At 38.2% G+C, this 21,174-nt stretch overlaps 1 protein-coding gene across 1 annotated transcript in view; it reads left to right on the top strand.

Annotated features, from left to right (window-relative positions):
- The first annotated feature begins 242 nt into the window (after nt 1-242).
- The window catches only part of cdh1.L (cadherin 1, type 1 L homeolog), a 43,089-nt gene continuing 22,157 nt past the window's right edge, over nt 243-21,174 (top strand). The window contains exons 1-2 of the mRNA XM_018257950.2: nt 243-514; nt 3,048-3,156. Coding sequence (XP_018113439.1) covers nt 458-514; nt 3,048-3,156 — 166 coding nt within the window. The 5' untranslated portion in view covers nt 243-457. The remainder of the gene's footprint in view (nt 515-3,047; nt 3,157-21,174) is intronic.

The following is a 21,174-nucleotide window of genomic DNA, read 5'->3' as shown; positions in this document are numbered from 1 at the left end:
TTGTGAGCGAGCTTTAAGCGATGTTATTTTGTTAGCCTACACAATAACTATTAGATGGCAAGCTTCAGGGCCCACGAAAGCATTTTACCTTGATTGATATACAGTAATTTATGCAAAAAATTACGTCATGAAGAGAAGGTGCCTCGTTTCTCCATTGGTTTCACTTTATCAGTAATACATGTGAGACTCGCCGTGTCACTACTGCACTGCTACACACTCATTTCCCGATACTTTTTTCCAGACAGGAGAACTTGCTACAATACAGCATACACTGACCAATGAGCTCCGGCACACCTGTATGGCCACTCCCCTTTACAGCACAGTAACAGGCAGAGACATTGAGTAGAGGGGAGCATCTCAGAGAAGGGAAGTACAGTTCTGTGCAGCACTCAAAGAACTGAGCAAACTAGAAGAAAACTATACATTCCTGATCCCTCGATACTTCCAAAAGTCCCCAATGGGGTTAAAGAGGCCCTGGTCACTTGGTGCTGTGGTGCTGCTGATACTCATTCAGGTGAGTGAATGAATAACTTTCCTATGGATATTTTACACCACCTAAGCTTTTATTAAACCCAATTATTTTCCTATTTGGGTTATAAAACTTCATGAAGCTGTTTTCAGAAACCAAATAATCGGAACTTTTATACCTACAACTAAATGGTCTCCTTTTGTCCAGAACAACTATAGAGCAATAGAGAGAGGGGACCCTGTAATTACTGGGGGAATTCTGATTATAATATTAGCTCATTCCTGTATGTCTTAATATTAGATCATTCCTGTATTTCCTAACTGCCTACCCAAGGTTCTATCTCTTTCACTTTTTAGGCAGGTAAATATCTTTCTGCTTTGTCACAGTGTCCATACACCCTACAGATAAAACGTATACCTGCTGTTAATAGATCTTCAATAGGCAATCTCAAATTACATAGCCATGTGCTTTCTACTTTTTCCCAAGCATAAATCACCTCCAGTGCAGGCGACAAAACATCCGAAAATACCTTTGTATTAGAGTGAATTACAGTGGTAATTGCACAAAAATGCCTCCTTGTGCTTTTTTGCTTAAGTTGCGCCAATTAAACATTCAAGTGTGTTCTTACACTAAATTTATCACCCCTTTGCTCTCTTTTTACTAAGCTTGTGTTTGACCTGTCTGCTAGTACTTTTATTATTATTCATTAATGTATATAGCACTGACACTTTAAACAGCACATATATATATATATATATATATATATATATATATATATATATATATATATATAGTATCGATCCAATAGTGACAGCACTCCGAGTTAAATAATTAGGAACAACAATGAAGAATAAACGATAGCAGGTTTATTGTATCCGAAATATACAGGACGTTGAATAAACGATTAATTTTTTGCTTCACTCAAGTCCTGTGTGTGCGGGCTCTTCTTGTTACCTCTATATATATATATATATATATATATATAGTCATCAAAGGATGGACCAGCACTCCAGTTCAAATAAATAATTGTGCTTTTATTTAAATATCACCGTGCGTCCTGGACGGTGGACGCACGGTGATATTTAAATAAAAGCACGATTATTTATTTGAACTGGAGTGCTGGTCCATCCTTTGATGACTATACAACATTACTTTGACCAAGCACCCGTGAAAGCTTCTAAGTGGTTGGAGTGCAGGTACCTTGGACATATATATATATATATATATATATATATACTCAAAGGAAGACCAGCAACACCAGGATTTCAGTGTAACAAAGCAAAGTGTATTCAAATATACATGAAAAGCCGACGTGACGTTTCGGTCCACGCAGGGACCTTCCTCATGGCAACCATGCTCATAATCCACATTCCCATAAATACCCAAGAAAAGGAAGTGACATCAATAGCAATTAGTGACTGCTGTGCATCTTCAAAAAAATTTTTTAAGATCAATGATAAAAGGTGATCTTTAAAACAGCCCGGCAAATGCCAATAGTGTATTCAAAATGTTACTTAGTGAAATATCATGTGTACCAAATATTTCATATAAATGCATAAAACATTAAATATGTGCATGAACTATATGTTCATTAAAATTATATCTGTGTTTAGAAGGTAACGAAGTGTCAGAATATTCAATGTGTAATGGCTAAAAGTTATATGCTTAAAAACAATTACATATGCCTCTGACAGTATATGAGCACCGTTAAAGTTAAATACTATTCATACAATCAAATAAAGAAGAAAAGATCGTGGGAACTATTCCCATTCTATTCATTTACTTATGGGGGCTCTAATCTAAATCCGAGGCAAAAAATTAGATTTAGATTAGAGCCCCCATAAGTAAATGAATAGAATGGGAATAGTTCCCACGATCTTTTCTTCTTTATTTGATTGTATGAATAGTATTTAACTTTAACGGTGCTCATATACTGTCAGAGGCATATGTAATTGTTTTTAAGCATATAACTTTTAGCCATTACACATTGAATATTCTGACACTTCGTTACCTTCTAAACACAGATATAATTTTAATGAACATATAGTTCATGCACATATTTAATGTTTTATGCATTTATATGAAATATTTGGTACACATGATATTTCACTAAGTAACATTTTGAATACACTATTGGCATTTGCCGGGCTGTTTTAAAGATCACCTTTTATCATTGATCTTAAAAAATTTTTTTGAAGATGCACAGCAGTCACTAATTGCTATTGATGTCACTTCCTTTTCTTGGGTATTTATGGGAATGTGGATTATGAGCATGGTTGCCATGAGGAAGGTCCCTGCGTGGACCGAAACGTCACGTCGGCTTTTCATGTATATTTGAATACACTTTGCTTTGTTACACTGAAATCCTGGTGTTGCTGGTCTTCCTTTGAGTATCTACAATTTTTACCTTGCACCCAGGTAACACGTCATCAGCAGGGTGCTGTCCTAATGAGGAGATATATTATAGGGCATTGGCACATTATTTCAGAGGTATAACAGAACAGCTGTAAATGTATAAGATTTTGATTTGGTATTTTTGATGAACACTATTCAAATGGCTGGCATTTCGCTATGGCAGGTACAGGGAGGACTGGCAGAATGGACACAGTGTCGAATGGGGTTTTCCAAGGACAGGTACAGCTTTTTCATACATAAGAACTTGGAGACAGACACATCCCTGGGTAGAGGTAAGAAATGTCTCCTATTCACTGTTCGTTTGCATATTCTTTGTGCATTTTAGATAATTCTGCATAACAGGGAAAGATAAAACTCTTTGAAACCACTTGCCATTGAGATAATCATTTTGGAAAAGGCCTAATTGTCCTTAAAGTAAATGGTTCAGCACGTTCATGTACAGAATTAGTTTTTTAGGGCCTCTGATCTTTTTTGCTGATTTCAAAATGTTATCTCTAAAAAATTTGCATTTTCCGTGATCAGTTTCACAATATCATGGTATACGCCTTTAAACATAGTATTTAGTCGCAACAAAAAGCATATATATGTATCACTTTCCTGTCTATCTGCTTTTAACTAAATTACAATATAAAATGGATCCACTATGATGGATAAACATAGTTATAATTATTATAATAGTTTAGTATTGCATTGCAATAAAATATGCAAGTGCATATAGATGTTACATTGACTTGTGCATAAAGGCAGTACAAAGGCATATTTCTAATTACACACCCTATAGACGCAACAAGTATCCCTAACCTATCATCGAAACTATACTTTTTTGCAGAATAGAAAAATAAATTGTTAAAAAAATATAAAAGGGCTACTGTTACATTTCATTTATGAATCAATGTCAACAAAACCTCCTTTGTTTACAAAAAAAAAACAGATTAAAGCGTTATATTTTTAAGAAATATTGTTAATCTAGGAGTTAAAAAATATCAATCTGATATGCAAACCACCAACAAAGGGGGAAAAAAGAGGGTGTGGTTTTTTTTAAAGGAACAGTGTAATATAGATGACTTGATTATTGATTGAATATTGAGTAGTGTTGTGCTGGGAAAAAATGATTTGCTTTTGAATATGGTATAGTAACCTTAAAAACTTGCTACCTTATAACATTGTATGAATGGGCAGTAATGTGGTATTGGAAGAATATTCTCTCCTAAAGAGCTTGTCCTTCAGTAGATTGCTGGCTTTGCCTCACCTCCACAGGTGATAGGTGAGGATAGGTGAGCGGCCTGCATATTTGACCTTTATAACCTTTGTCTCTCAGGCCCTTTTGTTTTCTTACCACTGTAAGCAAAGCTTGACTTGGTCTTATTATCACAAGCCCGCCACCGCCAAGTTTTGTTGGGAGAAAGAGAAAAACTGTTTTGTAGCATTTTCATTCCCTGAGCAACAAAAGAAATAGTTATGCTGTACAGAGACTTTTTTTTTGCAGTGACTTTATTTGTGCTTTACAAAACATACAGTGTATTTTGAGTATGTAGAATGTATACTACATACATATTTTGGCAAATTACCAAATGGTAAAGTGGTTCATTGTAAGAGTATCAATAACAGTAATTTAGGGCTGACTTCAAACATGATCCTGAAAGATTTAACAACTGCTTTTGGCTTCTTAGTGTTTAGTGTCACATTTTGAGGACCTCTGTTTGGAACTTTATAAAAATGTGCTGTTTTCTGGGTTCTTCGGAGACTTCCAAGAATTTTGTACTTCGGGAAACAGGCAAGTTTTGACTTTAGTGACGAAACATTTTGTCACCCGAGATTAATCTCGGCTACAACGGGCAAAAATAGTTCCTTGTTTCCTTTCCATCAGCTAACATGTGAAACACCATTGGGGAAACATACATGACATAAAGTTGCCCAAAGTTTTGGCCCCACTGTAGCCGAGATTAATGGAAGGTGACTAAATGTCCACGTGTCATTGCCCTTAAAGGAAAACTTTAACCACCAAATGAATACTTAAGCAACAGATAGTTTATATCAAATTGAATGACATATTAAAGAATCTTACCAAACTGGAATATATATTTACATAAATATTGCCCTTTTACATCTCTTGCCTTGAACCACCATTTCGTGACTCTATCTGTGCTGCCTCAGAGATCACCTGACCAGAAATACTACAACTCTAACTGTAACAGGAAGAAGTGAGGAAGCAAAAGGCAGAACTCTGTCTGTTAATTGGCTCATGTGACCTAACATGTGGTTTGTATGTGTACACAGTGAATCTTACGATCTCAGGGGGCGGCCCTTATTTTTTAAAATGGCAATTTTCTATTTATGATTACCCAATGGCACATACTACTAAAAAAGTATATTATTATGATAATGGTTCATTTACATGAAGCAGGGTTTTACACATGAGCTGTTTTACTCAGTATCTTTTAATAGAGACCTACATTGTTTGGGGGGTATAGTTTTCCTTTAATTTTATCCATGAAAGAGTGCGTGGTCCTGGACCAATACAAAGGTAGTCCAGACTGTAGGACTTCTCTTACGAGGATAATGTTTATTTGCCTCATTGCCAAGAATGTATTATAGAATACTGTGATATATCACATTATGAGTTGCCGAAATTTGCTTAGAAGACAACTGAAAGAAAATGTTTTCCCCTATTTGACCAAATCAATGGTGTTGTCTACAAAACTATATGAAAGTTCCCATTCGTATGTACAGCATAAATGAGCCATATCTTCTTGCACGCAATAGGCAAATCTTGCTTTTTTTTCTAGAAAAGTCACAATGGGAGTTCCTCTTTTGTTCAGAGATTTGGTAATTTGCATGTAGGAATGCTGCATTTCCTCTTTCATTAGGAGGAAAGCTTCTAACTGCCGTGATTAAAGGCTTGAATGATATAAACTTAATCACACCCTATAATTTGTCACATTTGTGATTGGCACTCATGACAAGTCATTGTATTTAAAACATGGAAATGTATTAACTGCATGAATGTTTGTGGTCCTATCATAGATAGTGCCACAGTGACATGTGTGACCTAGGCTAAGCGCACGCAAACGTTCGCCTGCGGGTTTCTTTGCAGGCTAAGTGATCTGCACAGCTTCCTTGTGTGCAGCCTGATTTTTGGTTTTTGGGCAACCTACGCTGCAGCTGTGTGGATCAGAAGAGCTGGGGAAGAAAGCCATCAAAAGCCATCAAAAAACACAGGCTGAGAGTAGCAGAGCCAACACTCCATGTGCCCTCAGCCTAACATTGGCATCATGAACAGATGTTTTTCAAAAAATCCTGTAGACGAGTGGTAAATTGAATGGTTTAGTGGGTCCCCAAATCCAAAGGTTTGACACCAGCAATGGGCAAAAGCTAAGGAGAGCCCTAGGTAAGCCTCCCCAGCCTGCGATCAACCCCCCCTCCAGTTTGTTGATGAGGGTGTCAAGCCTCTGGGACCTCTGTATCACCATTGCATTGCTGTTTGCTTTTGCCATCTGGGGAGTTAAAATTATAGAAAGCCGAACTAGGTGTAAGTAGATGAGGTAGGTGCCTAGCACCCCCCTTTGTTGTTTTCTAGGCATGGGCCTCTTTTGCCTATCCCCAGTCAGCAAAAAAAAGATCTACCAGCAACCAGTTTTGGCACATTATGGTGTGACTATAAATCAAGCCGTTTCATTTATGTAATTCATTAGTAAGTTTGTAGCACATAAATGTAAGGTTGTTTGTATTAATGCAAGGTGCATAACTGGTCCTTAATTTAATTTCCTATATTATACAGTATCACATGAGCTAAAAGCTGCCCATCGGTTTTAAAGCACTTTGGTTTCGGTGTTAGTGCAGTTTACATTTCAACTGATATTTCAGGAAAATTGAAAGTAAGAAATCAGTAAGCTTCATTAGTAAATATTTACAAAGAGGCAGTGATATAGGTAGGTAATTATTCAGATGTTGGAATTCAACGCTACTGTTGGGCTCTAACACCCCACTGAACAGAGCAGTCAACCACAACCTGACAGGTTGAAACACGTAACTGCATTGATAAATGTGTCTTTAACAATTTCCCTCAGTAAATGTCAGTAAATGCTATCATCGTAACTGTTGGGAATCCATCAGGGGTTTCTTAGCTGAATATTAGAAAATCTGCCTCTGTGACGCATTTGTAAATTTGTAGCTGTAACTGTGGCAACAAACCACACAATTTTGTTTTCTAGCAACAGTTAAACTGAGAAAGAGTTAAGAGGATGATATCTGAAAGAAATATTTGGATCCACAAAGAGGCTTGGTTGCATGTCATGTTTAAACTTGGGTGCTATTCGGTACTGATGCAGGAATTAGTACTCATTTCACTTTTATTTCTTTCAATGTCTTTTGTCACTTTTTGTGAGACTGAAGAGTTACATATTTTACACCAAGACATAACAGAGCTATTTGCTGGCCCAGTAATTTCCTTTTCTTAACATCAGCAAAAGTTTGTTCCAGGCTAGTAAGCAGTGTCTTTTTCTTTTGTGTTTCATCATGGAAGATCAAATGCTACAATATCTGTCTGATCAGTTAATGTATGAGGGCTTTTTGTGTTCTAAATATCACCAAGTAGTCTGGCACAGTAGCAGTCACCAATGCACAAAGATACAGCAATATCTGTAGAGTGACAATAGCCGAGAGACACTGTGCAGCTGTTGCATCACGCTTCCCAGTAAATGAGCCATAAACTAAGACTCTCATTACTGAAGAGTAGGTGTGGATCTGCATGGGCGGGAGTCTTTATTGTGGCTTTATAAATACTAGCATATTCACTAACACTCACCTTTAAAAAAGCACACTTTTAAATACACTTTAGGTAATATACGCCCAAATTTAACAGAAGATCAATTGACTTAGAGAATGAACAGTGTACCCTATATCATATTCATAATCATATGAGGATTTTTAAGCTGAAAGAAAGCAGGAGTAAATTTGGGTGCTTTCCACAGGCTGAATGCATAGAAAACACGGCCCATTAGCAAGTTAAAACTTATCACGAGCAGTCCTGAAAATCAAAAAATTTGTACATACCTAATTTAGCTTTACAGAGCGCCTTATGCATCTTTTTTATTATAATCTCAATTTTTCCATCTGCCCAATTTGATATGCTCTGAAGAGCAATAACGTAGCCATCATCATGTGTGGATCAACAAAAAGTAGACCTGCACTCAACCCGGTGAACCATTTTCTTTATATACCCACATAGTATTTTCAAGATGGAATGCCAGAGAAAACAGTGCACGCTGAAGTTTTGATGAGAGAGACCCATGATTTAAGTTTGGCCCACAACCCCCATAAATTTGTTTGGCCCTTGTGTAGGAGGACACATAGTTTTCAGTTCAACCCCCAGACATGGAAGTTCATAAATAAATTCACATATAGATTAGGATCTTAATGCTCATGCTGATACATTTTACTAAGCATTTATAGAAAATTAAAGTTAATATTAATGTAGTTGCTTGTTAACATGCAAAGAATTATATTCCCAATTGAGATAAATATGTAAAATGCTAAATTTATCACTGGAAAAACCCGTGGGATCCAGGTGCGCGGCCTCAGACCTTTAGCGAGAGGGCACAAATCACCACATATAACAATGTAGGTAGGCACACAGGCAGGGCTGTTTTAATAAATGGTCCTAGGTACCATCATTTTAATCAACTGGAAGAGCACTACAACATAACATGAATTTTGTTTCCCCATTTTTTAATTAACTAACCCAGGGCTGTCTAACCCAGGGCTGTCCAACTGGCCTGTCTCCTGCTCTGTTCTGCCTTCCATATGCTCCCTGTGTGTCATACTTTGGTATTTGTTCTGGGGGTTTGTTAGCAATTGAAAATTATTGTTAGTGACCCCTAAGGTGTTTAATCATGTGCTGTGGTACTGTATTTTACACAGGGGAGGAGGAGGCATATGGATTTATGGGTATGTCTTAATATGACTTAGCTTTTTTCACATATGAGTGACATCCTTGCCAGGACAGGCACAAGGTAGTTTGGCACCCTAGGCAAGAGCTTTACTCAGCGCCCCCCGGTCCTGCATTACCATTTCCCTCCTTACTATGATGGTTTTTAAATAAAGAGAGCAAGAAAGTGTACAACATTTTCTCATTTATATTAATGCTCCATATACCGGTACCAGCAAGCTTAGCAGCCATCCATAATACACCCCGCCCGTACCTGTACCAGCAAGCCCAGCAGCCATCCATAATACACCCCACCCGTACCTGTACCAGCAAGCTCAGCAGCCATTCATCATACAGCCCTCCTGCAGCCATCATATTGCCCCCAATCTTTACCTGTGCCAGCAGCAGCCAAAAATAAATATGATCACATCATATTGCTTCCAAGTATTTATGTACCTGTGCCAGCGCCCAGCCCAACAGCAACAGCAAACATATGGCCCCCAAATCTGTACCTGGCTGTGCCAGCAGGAAGCTTCACACTTTACAGTAATAGAAAGAAAGTCTTCAGTTCAGTGCAACTGTGCAAGGCTGAGAGCAGCGAGAGCCACACCAAGCAGCCCGCCAGCTCTCTGCCTCTCTCTATCACCCAACACATCAGTGACATCATTGACGCGTGTACACACGTCGCGCTGCACCGCACAGAAGGAGCTATTACTTGCCGGCAAGAGGGAGAAGGTGAAGGAGATGGATTCCACTCAACTGGATGACCATGATTACTGAAACAAATTACTAAATAAATGCTTGAAAAAAATGAAAAAAAATCCCCTTTAAAGCGCGCCCCTCAATGATGGCGCCCTAGACAGCCGCATAATCTGCCTACCCCTAGTTCCGGCCCTGATCCCTGCAGTGAGCACCAACCATTTGGTTTTTTGGTGTGCTATTAATGTGGACATGGTCTTGCGGTAACATGGGTGTGGTTTAAAGTGGGTGTGGTCTAAAAACAGGGAGTGGCTAACATTGGCTTCCGTTATCGGCCCTCCACCATGTAGATTAGAAAAATTCTGGCCCTCTGTACCATAGAAGTTGGACAGCACTGGTCTAACTGATCCCATGACTGTTGGTGTGAGCATTAAAGCTGGATCCTACTTCTACTTTGGTAAAGAGAGACCATTCATTTATTGCCTGCGTTATTCTTGTTCCTACGCTTGAGGGTAGCGCTATCGCAAATTTATTGGGGTGGCACATGGGTGCCACCAATAAGATGTTGCCCTTGGCCCATTGACTCCTTAAATTGGCAATGCTTACAAGAAAAGGACATGCCAGCACAAAGAAATCACAGTTTATTCCAGAAACGTGTACAATAAATATTTATGATTTGTGCCTTCAGCCAAATATACTCTTTAAGCCAAGCTATCCCACATTAAAGATCATAGGGTTTGCCTTAATGCCACTCCCGTGCAATTATCACAGTGGAAGAAACAGGTTGTACCAGAGCTAAACAGTTCAAAGACTGGGTTTCGCATATGGGTACTATATAGACAAATTTAATTTAGAGACTTGCTGATAACCACTGGCTACTCTAATGTACTAATGCAGTTATGCACCACAGGTCCCTTCTGAGAATTCTGGTTTCTAAGTGGCTTGTGTGCACAACTACTGAATTCTGTGTACTTTGTACCTTTTAGTTTCTCTGCCAGTAGACCCCATTCAGATAAGGATGCCTCCTATGTCTATGGGCTTTATTTAAACATAATGTTGAACCCTAGTTAAACATTCATTTTGCCTCTTTGCAAAGTACATTTTATTATTCCTGCCTCACTGATAAACCAGTCTCACTTTCAAGGTTTCATTTTAGAGAATGGAGTATGGAGTTCTCTTGTGGCTTTAATGTATTTTAACATGGTTTACATTGCCTGCTAGATAGCTTTCTACAGCATTAAAACATATGTTCTGTTCTATAACTGCCGCTGATTTTTTTGTGTGTTTTACTGCACATAATACTTTCAGGTGTGCAGAAAAGCCATGTAATTTCAATAGAATTGCAGTGAAAAGGGTTAATTGCTGACTGGTTGCTAGTAGGAAAAGACCAAATCCCAAAAAATGTTTGGAAGTAGGCTGAATCCAAGCTTTTTACAGCAGGATTCAGATCCATGTGCCTGGCCAAACCAAATCAAATCCTTAAAATCACGAGTTTAGTTGACAAGTAGGGTTGCCATCTTTTGATAAAATTTCTACCAGCCGTGGGAAAGGAACAAAAGGGGTCAGGCCGTGCCATAAAAGGGGCGGGTTGTGCCTTAAAAGGGGGCGGAGCCAAGACGAGTTGAGGAGCCATCCTGGCAGAGAAAAAGTAAGTTTCAGGTGGATTGGGGGCAGGCCAAGGGCTTTTTTTAAGGATATTACAAATTTACTGGCAACTACATTGCCGGTAACTTTGTTATAATGGCCCTGGTCGTAGCAGGTGTTTTACCAGCTAGGCTGGTAAAACACCGGTCAGGTGGCAACCCTAGTCAGAAGTCAGCTGGTGTGGTTTGTTCATGCATCTACACCCGCTATTTAATGTATTTCAATGAAAAAAAAAAGTTTGTCAGACACCATCAGATTTTAACTCGTCAGATGAAGACATCATGCAGAATTCCCTTCATACTGTTGTGGTTATGAATACCATTGATTATATAGCAGAAGCAAAGCGACAGTTGAATGATACAGAAACCTATTCCGCCCTTTCTTTCAATCCACAAGATACATTTTTGAAAGCTATTGAACAACTGGTGTCCTATGGCATATCTTTGGGAGTGGTGGATACAAGTGACTGGGATTATTTGGTTAGGTGGACTCCAACCATCTCAATTTTCCACCATCTCCCAAAGATACACAAATCGATCCAAACACCAGAGGGTAGACCTATAGTAGCCAGCATTGGATCTGTGAATGAGGGACTTTCAGATTGGCTTGATTTAAATTTAAGACCTTTACTCCCACTTTTGGGCTCATACATAAGAGACACAGGACAAGTCATTGAGAAATTATCCACCCTTACATGGCTGGACACATATCACTGGATTTCCATGGATGTTAAATCCTTATACTCCATGATCCCACATAACACGGGTATACAAGCGATTTCAGACACTTTTAAGGAATTACACACAAGACTTCATTCACTTTAATTTATTGGTTCTAGAATTTTTATTAACTCACAATTTTTTTCACTTCGACGGGGGCTACTACCTCCAGAGACGTGGCACTGCCATGGGGGCATCATTTGCCCCCTCATACGCAAACCTTTATATGGGCCGGTGGGAGCAGTGCCATGTCTATGGATGTGCTAACCCCTTTCGTAATCACATTGTGTGGTATGGAAGCTATTTCGATGACCTGCTGTTCGTCTGGAATGGCCCTTTGAGTTCAATTGATGAATTCCATCAATACCTGAAAATTAACCACTACAATCTTCAATTATCACTTGAACACCACAATTAGAAAATTAGTTTTCTAGATCTCACTTTAAAAGGGAATCTATGTACCAAAACTATTGACACGGAAATTTTCAGGAAACCCACGGCAGGCAACACAATTTTAAAATATAATAGTTGCCACCCCAAACACACCCTGAATTGTATCCCTTATAGCCAGTTTGTCAGGTTCCGTAGAAATTGCAGTCAGGATGTGTCATTTGATCTTCAATCAAAACAGTTAGGAGATAGACTGCAAGATAGAAGTGCATATGAGAAAGCTAAAGCAGCACCTATATTGGGGAAAGAAAAATGAAGGGTGACCCAGAAAAAAACAGACGGCATGGAGATAGGTAAACAAAAATGTTTTTTGTCACCGAATACAGTGAGGAGTATGGGCAAATTTGTAAGATCATTAAAAAATACTTACCAATATTAGATGGGGATACTAAAATGTCTGAAATTTTGGCCCAAACTGAGGTTAAATGCGTCCCAAGAAAAGTTCCCACACTAGGAAAAATGTTGGCCCCCAGTCAAGTTTTTATTGGTTCCACAGAATGTTGCAGAAAATTGGCGAAAGGTACATATAGGTGTGGAGCAAAAAACTGTAAAACATGCCAAGTAATCCTAATTGGTCCCGATTTTAAATCCAATGTGTCAGGACAAGTTTTCAAGAATACAGGGTTCTATAATTGCAATACCAGAAATGTAGTATATCTCCCAGAGTGTAGCCACTGTAATAAACAGTATGTTGGCCGCACATCCCGCATGTTGAAAGAGAGAATAAGGGAGCATATTAGGAGCATAACTAACAAGGAAGAGACTACCCCGGTTGGCAAACATTTTAAAACATGCTCACCCAATGGGATTAAAGACCTAAAAGTTAAAGTAATTGAAAAAGTAAGGGTGCCCATTAGAGGGGGCGATGTTATTCATAGATTAAACCTTAGAGAGGCTTTCTGGATCCTTAAATTTGACACCAGAATCCCAATTGGTCTAAATTACAGACATGACATAAGTTATCTACACTAGATATAAGCGTATATGGAACTTCAGGGGAAGAGTGACTTACCAAGAAAGGTTTAGGTGGCATGTATTATTTAAGTAACCCTTTAGAACAAATTCTGTTACTAAAAGAATTAATATAATGTATTAGGATTACCCCCGTTAAAACATAGATGTTTACAGTTTGTTTGGTTTTTAACCTTTTTAACAGCTCTACTTTATTGCAGTTTTTAATGTATTTAAATAAAGGTGTAGTTTTATTGAGAGCCCACTAGGGGCTTTTTGTATAAAAACACAGCTGTTGGTAATGAACTGTTAACCTATGACTAAGGGATATACTCCCGAAACGCAGTAACTCCAATAAACCTTATCCCAGAAGTGCCGTCTGCCTGTTGACTTTAGTTCCCTTCCTACAGGCTTGCATTGGATGGCAAATCTTCCATGTAGATTACACATAACATTTTTGTATGAGGACCTTTATATATTGACACATGTCACATTATTTGGGATAAGCAGTGTTTTCAGTTATAGAACCTCTGTTCAATTCTCTGCTTACATTCTGGCTCGCCTTTACCTCTCCCTCAGCATAGTAGACCACTATCCTACACAATGGCCATTTTCTATTAGAGGAACCTATCACAATCTGGAAGGGATGGGGTCTGTAGCTAAACATCCTTCATAAAGGAAGGCTGGAATGCCACCATGAACCATTGTATTTGTACCTCTGCCACAATAAATGGGGTAACTCCCTTTTCTACTGCCTGGTGAGCCATGTGACTAACATGCTTCCAATTCATATGAATGCTAAGTGATCTGGGAAAAGCAGCAACATTTTCATCCCTGCCGTCAGTGTCTAAAACAGTGCATTTGTCTTTTCACAAGCTTGTGTATCAGCTGACACGTGCTTATATTTCACACCTGTGGGACACAAGTTTAGGCCGCAAGTAACTTGTTATTCTCTACATCTGGGCTGAATGAATAATTTATGATAGGGCTTTTCTTCCTAGTACATGATATTTATTGTATCTATTATTTCTTGCTGGCAGCCCACAGTGACATTGATCAGTAATTTAGATGTAGGCACCTTTACCTGTACAAACAGATGCACATATGTGCTTTGTTTGGACCTATTAGTAATTTTACAATTAGATTTGTGTTTATCCCTGCTTGGGGCAGTGCCAGTCCAGATTCTAAATATTTAATAAGCAAATGTTACTCTGGGAGAGAAAAAGTACAGCTTTATGGCCTCTAATCCCACAGATGATGGGAAAAAAAATAATCTACAGACCATACAGTATATACAAAATGCTTCTTTTCAATTGTTATCATCCGAATGACCTCTTACATGTTACAATATTGTATATTTATTTATTAGGATATGATTTATAGCTTCATTTGGTGGTCTTTACTATCTTTGCAAGACTTATTTTTATGTAACATTGGTTAGTCCCATAATACTCTGTGAGAAGTGTATGACACATGGGAGATTTATTATCAGTTCAAATGAAATTCACTTCTTTGGCCCCTAGTGTACAGTGTGGTGACTTGAGAAACATGAATAACAGTGGCAATACCAGTAGTAATAGACACAGAAAATATAGGATGGGCAGCACAGTGAAGATGCATCTACTTTGTGCAGCAAGAAAAACCTTCCTTAAAAGGCATCTTCCCAACTAAGTGAAAGAAAATGTAAAGCTAAGCAACCTTGTCATTTAAAAAAGTTCAGTGGTTTTATGATTATTTATAATAGCAGTAGTTGTTTCTTTTTTAAACTGTTTGTTTGTTCTGATTCCTGATGCAATGTAGCAAGACTGCACTTCCCTCATTACCCTTTGAATGACTCTTCAGCAGTCTGTTATTCACCTGACACCTGCTTTTAAAAATAAAAAAGGGAAAGATACATGCTATTTTAATCCTGATTATTTCATATAATGGAAATTATTAATTATATTTAGCATAATTTGGTGGGAGGTCCCTCTTTAATCATTAGTGTGTCCCTGGAGAAATCAATATTCCTAAACTTATTCTGAGGGCTTTGGTGTTTGTTAATAGGCTGGGTGAACATTAACAGTAGATAAAGAGAAATGTTCATGTATTTTGCAATATAATTAAAATGTGTAGTATCCATACTGTTTAATTAGTCATGAAGTATGCATTCAATTTGATTGTAGTCTGCCTTGTCCTTATTTCACTGCCAGAAAATTATGAGGTTTATTTGTGCAAAAAGTCTTTGTTGGACAGACACTGTAATCAATCAGATGCAGCAGTTAGTAGGATTGTTTTCATCTCCACTCAGCATATTGTGTTAACTATAATACACTAGTTCCTAAGTACTGTATTGATACACTTCCAACAGCTGTGACTGAGGATTATCCTTGTACCAAATTTAAGGTGTATTTTACTAGAGGTTACAGACCTACAGTTTTTGGCTTTCAGTCACTGGATGTTCGACACAAGAAACTAAGCTCCGAAATAGCTTATATTCCAAAAAGAAAAAAGGAACCAACCAGTCATGTATTTTGGATTGCTGCATTATATTCCAGCTTGTTTATAGCTACAAATGTATGTGCTTCAGTATACAGGAATTGATACCAAACACAATAGGGCTAGTGTAGCGGGGTGAATCCCTGCATGTTTATTTGCGTTAGTGATGTAACGTTTCAGGGTCGTACCCCTTCGTCGGACGATTTCTGAATACAGAGTGGGAGAGGTGCCGACATCTCTAACCAACACCGGGCAGTCGCAACAGGAGAGAAGGGGGAAAGAGGAACACTATGGTTTGTGTGCTTCAGGATAACCATCATTTACTTTCAAAAATGGGAATGGTATCTATTATGCAGTGTATGTACCTTATATAACTTGGTATATACAAGTTAGCTGCACAACCCTATCTTTTGGACTGCACCTTTATAGATTTTTTAGAGTTATCGTCGTCATCTTTATCTATAGAGTGCTTGCAAGTTAGGTAGCACTTACTACATTCATTTACAAAAAGGGGTCTTACAATAATATGGATATATTGTTTTTCTGGAAATAGTCCATGTGGTCAGAGACAATAGAAAGGAGGTCCCTGCCCCATAGGGCTTACAGTCTAAATGCTCGGTATGGTTTATTGGGTATAATTCTTAACTGAAGGGTCTCCATGCACCCATCATGGGATATACTCATTGGCCAAGGGCCTCATAATTATATCAAACCGACTGTAGAGGGAAGCAAAATTTCAGTTGCAAAACAATCCAATGTATTCATTCCTTTACTTTGAGAGCTCATGGAAAGCTAAAGATATTTGGCATTTAGATGTTCTCAGTAGCATTCTAAAATGTGTATCACTCGGACAAAGACTGGCATATAATTATAGGTGATTCACTATGAACCCAGCATTACCATAAAGGATTGATTTGTTCTGTATTTTTAAAGCATGTTATGCAAGGTAAATTGATTTGTTCTGGTAAAGCCTGTCGTGCAAGGTAAACCTATAGTTATGCAACATTGTGAGTCCACCCAGTTCCTGCTACATTCAGAGGTACACATATGGTGTAATACGTACAGCTGTGTGACTGAACTACAACTCCCAACGCCCTCTGTAAGTCAAACACTTTTAGTTTGAAGATCACTGCAAAACAAAAAGTTCAGATTGTTGTCATACCAGCAACACCAACATTTATTTTTGCTCTGTTTATTTTTTATGTTGTGCATGTAATCTTATAGGAGAATTGTTTTTGAGTGCAGAGGAATAACTATGCTAGCATAGACTTAGTGGTCTGGTTTGATGCTTCTCTGTCCCACCAGATTCTAGTGCAATTTAAGGTGGCCATAGACGTGCAGATTTACCTTCATATTGGACGAACAATCGTTCTGTGCCATCTCCCGACCTGCCACTAACCATTCAGATCAAATAAAGTAGTAAAAGAACAGATCAGACGTTCTGCCCCTGACAGCAATCATACGAATGTTATGTCCGACAAAAGCTGGTGACACTCCCACTGATATCGTCAGATCGCCAATACATGCAGAGATATTACTGGTAGCCAACAGAAATTTTCGAACCTGTCCAATCATCTGAACGATTGACAGCCATGGCATGAAAAATGTCGAGATACTCCACACACAGGCCGAAAATCTACCGAAACGGAGATTAGTACAATCAAATCTTTGCATCTATGGTCAGTCTTCTAATGGAGATTATGTCCTGATCCGCCCTCCTTGTAGTGATCGCTGATAGCTGCAGAAGGTGTAAAGCCTTTTGTTATTTTTTTTAATTTTAAGTGAAAAACTGCTCATCAAAGCACTTTCTATATATGTAAATTTATTGGGATCCTTGGTTCCCCTTTGAGGTGATTGTGGCAAGTTGTAGTGAGACAGAGATTGCTTAGGCAAAGCAAAAACTGTAAGCAAAGCCACCGAAAAGCACATACGCAGTCTATAGAAAAATAAAGCATATTGAAGCTAAAAGTATAGTCGTGTTTTGATATAAGGTAAAACTTAAAATGAAGATAAACGTGATGGTATACTGGCCCTTATACTTTCTGTTTTTTATTGGAGCGTGCTGCTATCAATTCTTCTGTGTTCAACCATCTTGTCTTAACATAACCCCACCCTGTCTGTTTTGTTCGGTGGAACCTTTTCTTACACTCATAAACTGCCTCATAAGCCCTGCCAAGCAAAATATAAATATTTTCCAATACAAATATGCTTTTGAGCAATAGTTACAAATTTCAGACTATGCTGAACTTAATAGGAAAATGATTAATTGGGCATTTTGATAAGGGACATTGCTACCACGGGTCAAGGTAAGAATTTTACACTGGTAGCAGCACCCGGCACATTACCAGAAGCAGAAAAAAGCCATCAATGAGAAAAGTGGGTTGTCTACCCCATGTGCCTAGGGTTGCCACCTTTGCCAGCACCTAAACCCGAACACAGGGGGCAGGGCAGATAGCATTGGGGGTGGAGCAGTGATGACATAAGAGGCAAGCACAATGAAGTAGGTGGAGTTATGTCCCCAGGGTGGGTTATCGCATCACTTTCAATGTTGTAAACTGGACAGAAAGTTTTGACCACGCTGGTGGCAACCCTATATCTTATCTATATTCTGCCTGTTGAGTAGGCCCAATCCTTTAGATATTGGCATGGGATCTATTATACAGAAATCCAGAAAGCTCTGAAAGATATCAATTCTAATTTAGAAAAACTATTTTTTATTTTTGATTGATTTGGTTTTTTGTTTCTGTAATAAGAAATGAACCTCACTTGATAACTCCTTTATTGGACAGATTATTGTTCGGTTTTCACAAGGCTGGAAACCGAACAGAAACTTGAGAACCGAGCAAGCCTCAGAAAAACCAAACTGTTCGGGTCAAAACCGAACAGGTGGCAACCCTACATGTACCCCTAGACTAAGAATTAGGGTATCTGTTAGTTCCAGTTGGGAGAAACTGTAAGCATGCTGGGTAATGTGTATTTGGCCTGATTGGATTCTGCTTGATTGCATGCTTTAGTTTTGCATTCATTTTAATATTTTGTTTATCTTATCCAGTTAAATCATTTAGCAGTGCTATCATTTGTGATTCTGCGATTGATATTTTAACAGCAATATCAATAAATGCCCCAATAGCATTCTTTCACTCAACACTGACATGATATGAAAAAGGGATGCAGTGACATGATAATTAAGAGAAAGTGCTAAAAACACAAAAATGATTCCTCTGAGTTTATAACCTTAGATGTCATCTTCAGCCAGTGTTTCTGGCTCCAGAGAGTCACCTTTGTTCTGATTTCAGTATTAGTTACTAACCATGATGTCACTCTTTCTCTATGTCAGTCAGAGAGTAATTTTAAGAGAAAACAAACATCCCGGAACAACAAGCAGAGGATTCAAAAAGCTCCTCTGGCTATGTCCTTATATCGGAAAAGCCTCTCCCTTCCTTTACCACCACCTCTATAAGATCTATAAGTTTCACACAGAGCAAATTAAGAGTGTAGGGGGTCATTTACAAGTCCTTTCATGCCTGAAAAGGGACACTACCCCTTTAAAACATCAAATGTGCTGGGTAGATTGTTGTACAATTAAACAGCAATATTGCCACTGATTCTTATCCATGAAAGATAATATTGCTGATTTAATTGAACAATGATCTGTGAGTTTTCCAATTTGTGTGAGCACAATATTTTTTAACAAATTAAGGCTACAATAGTATCCTTAATGCACTTCCCCGCAGAGACTTATTTTGTATTAGTGTGTTCAGCAGAGTAGACCACAGAAAGGCAGCTTCCATCAAAATGTATTATACTAGTTAACAATTCCAAAGTATGAGTAGTGAAAGAAAGAAATGTGCTTTCTTTAAATAATAAATTATTCACACTCCCTTAGGTTTAAACAAATATGTTTTGCTGGAGATACTGATCCAGAAAAATAGCAACCAATCAGCCATTAGCCCCCCCCCCCCAGCTTTATCAAAGCAAAAATTTGCTATGGATTAGGTGCAAATATGACCTTTTTCAAGGGGACCGAAACATTGGAACACTAAGGGGCCGATTCACTAACTTCGAGTGAAGGATTCGAAGGTAAAAAACTTTGAATTTCGAAGTTTTTTTTGGGCTACTTCGACCATCGAATGGGCGACTTCGACTACTACTTCTAATCAAAGGATTCGTAGTAAAAATCGTTCGACTATTCGACCATTCGATAGTCGAAGTACTGTCTCTTTAAAAAAACTTTGACCCCCTAGTTCGCCATCTAAAAGCTACCGAAGTCAATGTTAGCCTATGGGGAAGGTCCCCATAGGCTTGCCTAACTTTTTTTGATCTAAGGATATTCTTTCGATCGTTGAATTAAAATCCTTCGAATCGTTCTGCGCTAAATCGAATATCGAAGTCGAAGGATTTTAATTCCTAGTCGAATATCGAGGGTTAACTAACCCTCGATATTCGACCCTTAGTGAATCGGCCCCTAACATGTGTATTTAAATGAAAATCTACAATTTCACAAAGGGAAGTGCTGGTCCAGGGATGAATTATTCCTAACTGAAGTATATGTCTAAGAATTGACCGCACACCCCGAAGATTACTAAAGCAGAGTGTGGATGCTTAACAAAATTTTTTATATATAGATATATATATATATATATATATATATATATATATATATATATATATATATATTAAACATACACACATAGTAAGTTAGGTTGAAAAAATACACAGCTTGTGGAAAGGCGATTGTGAGCCTGAAACGTCGCTATTGTATTTCTGTCCAAAGAAAAGCCCTTTTGCAATAAAGGCCTTTTAAGATAATATTCATGTGTGGTGCTGTCTGCTTGCTGATTGTGAAAAAATACACACGTCCATCAAGTTTAACCTTTTAAAGAAAAGCAAAACCCTAATTTGAAGCCTCTCCAATTTACCTCAGATGGGGAGAAAAATTCCTTCCTGAAGCCAAGATGTCAATCGGACCAGTCCGTGGATCAACTTGTACTATGAGCTATCTTCCATAACCCTGTATTCCCTCACTTGCTAAAAAGCCACCCAACACTTCTAATGCTAAGCTATCTAAGCTATCTAATGTATATCAGCCTATACAACTGATTCAGGGAGAGAATTCCACATCTTCACAGCTCTCAGAACCCCTTCCGAATATTTACTCCTTTCTTCTAATCGGAATGGGTGGCCTCGTATCAGCTGGAAAGAGCTACTGGCAAATAAAGCATTATAGAGATTATTATATGATCCCCTTACATATTTCTACATAGTTATCATATATCTTCTCCAGTGGAACAACCTAAACTTAGCCAGTCTTTTCTCATAGCTGAGATTTTCCATACCTTTTATCTCTTAGTTGCCCTTCTCTGTACCCTCTCTATTTCAATAATGTCCTGAAAGATTAAAAGAACAAAGCACATCATGATGTT

This window comes from Xenopus laevis, chromosome 4L, assembly GCF_017654675.1.
Source record: "Xenopus laevis strain J_2021 chromosome 4L, Xenopus_laevis_v10.1, whole genome shotgun sequence".
NCBI lineage: Eukaryota > Metazoa > Chordata > Amphibia > Anura > Pipidae > Xenopus > Xenopus laevis.
Note: the sequence above shows the minus strand (reverse complement) of the source record. Positions and strands in the feature narration are given on the sequence as shown.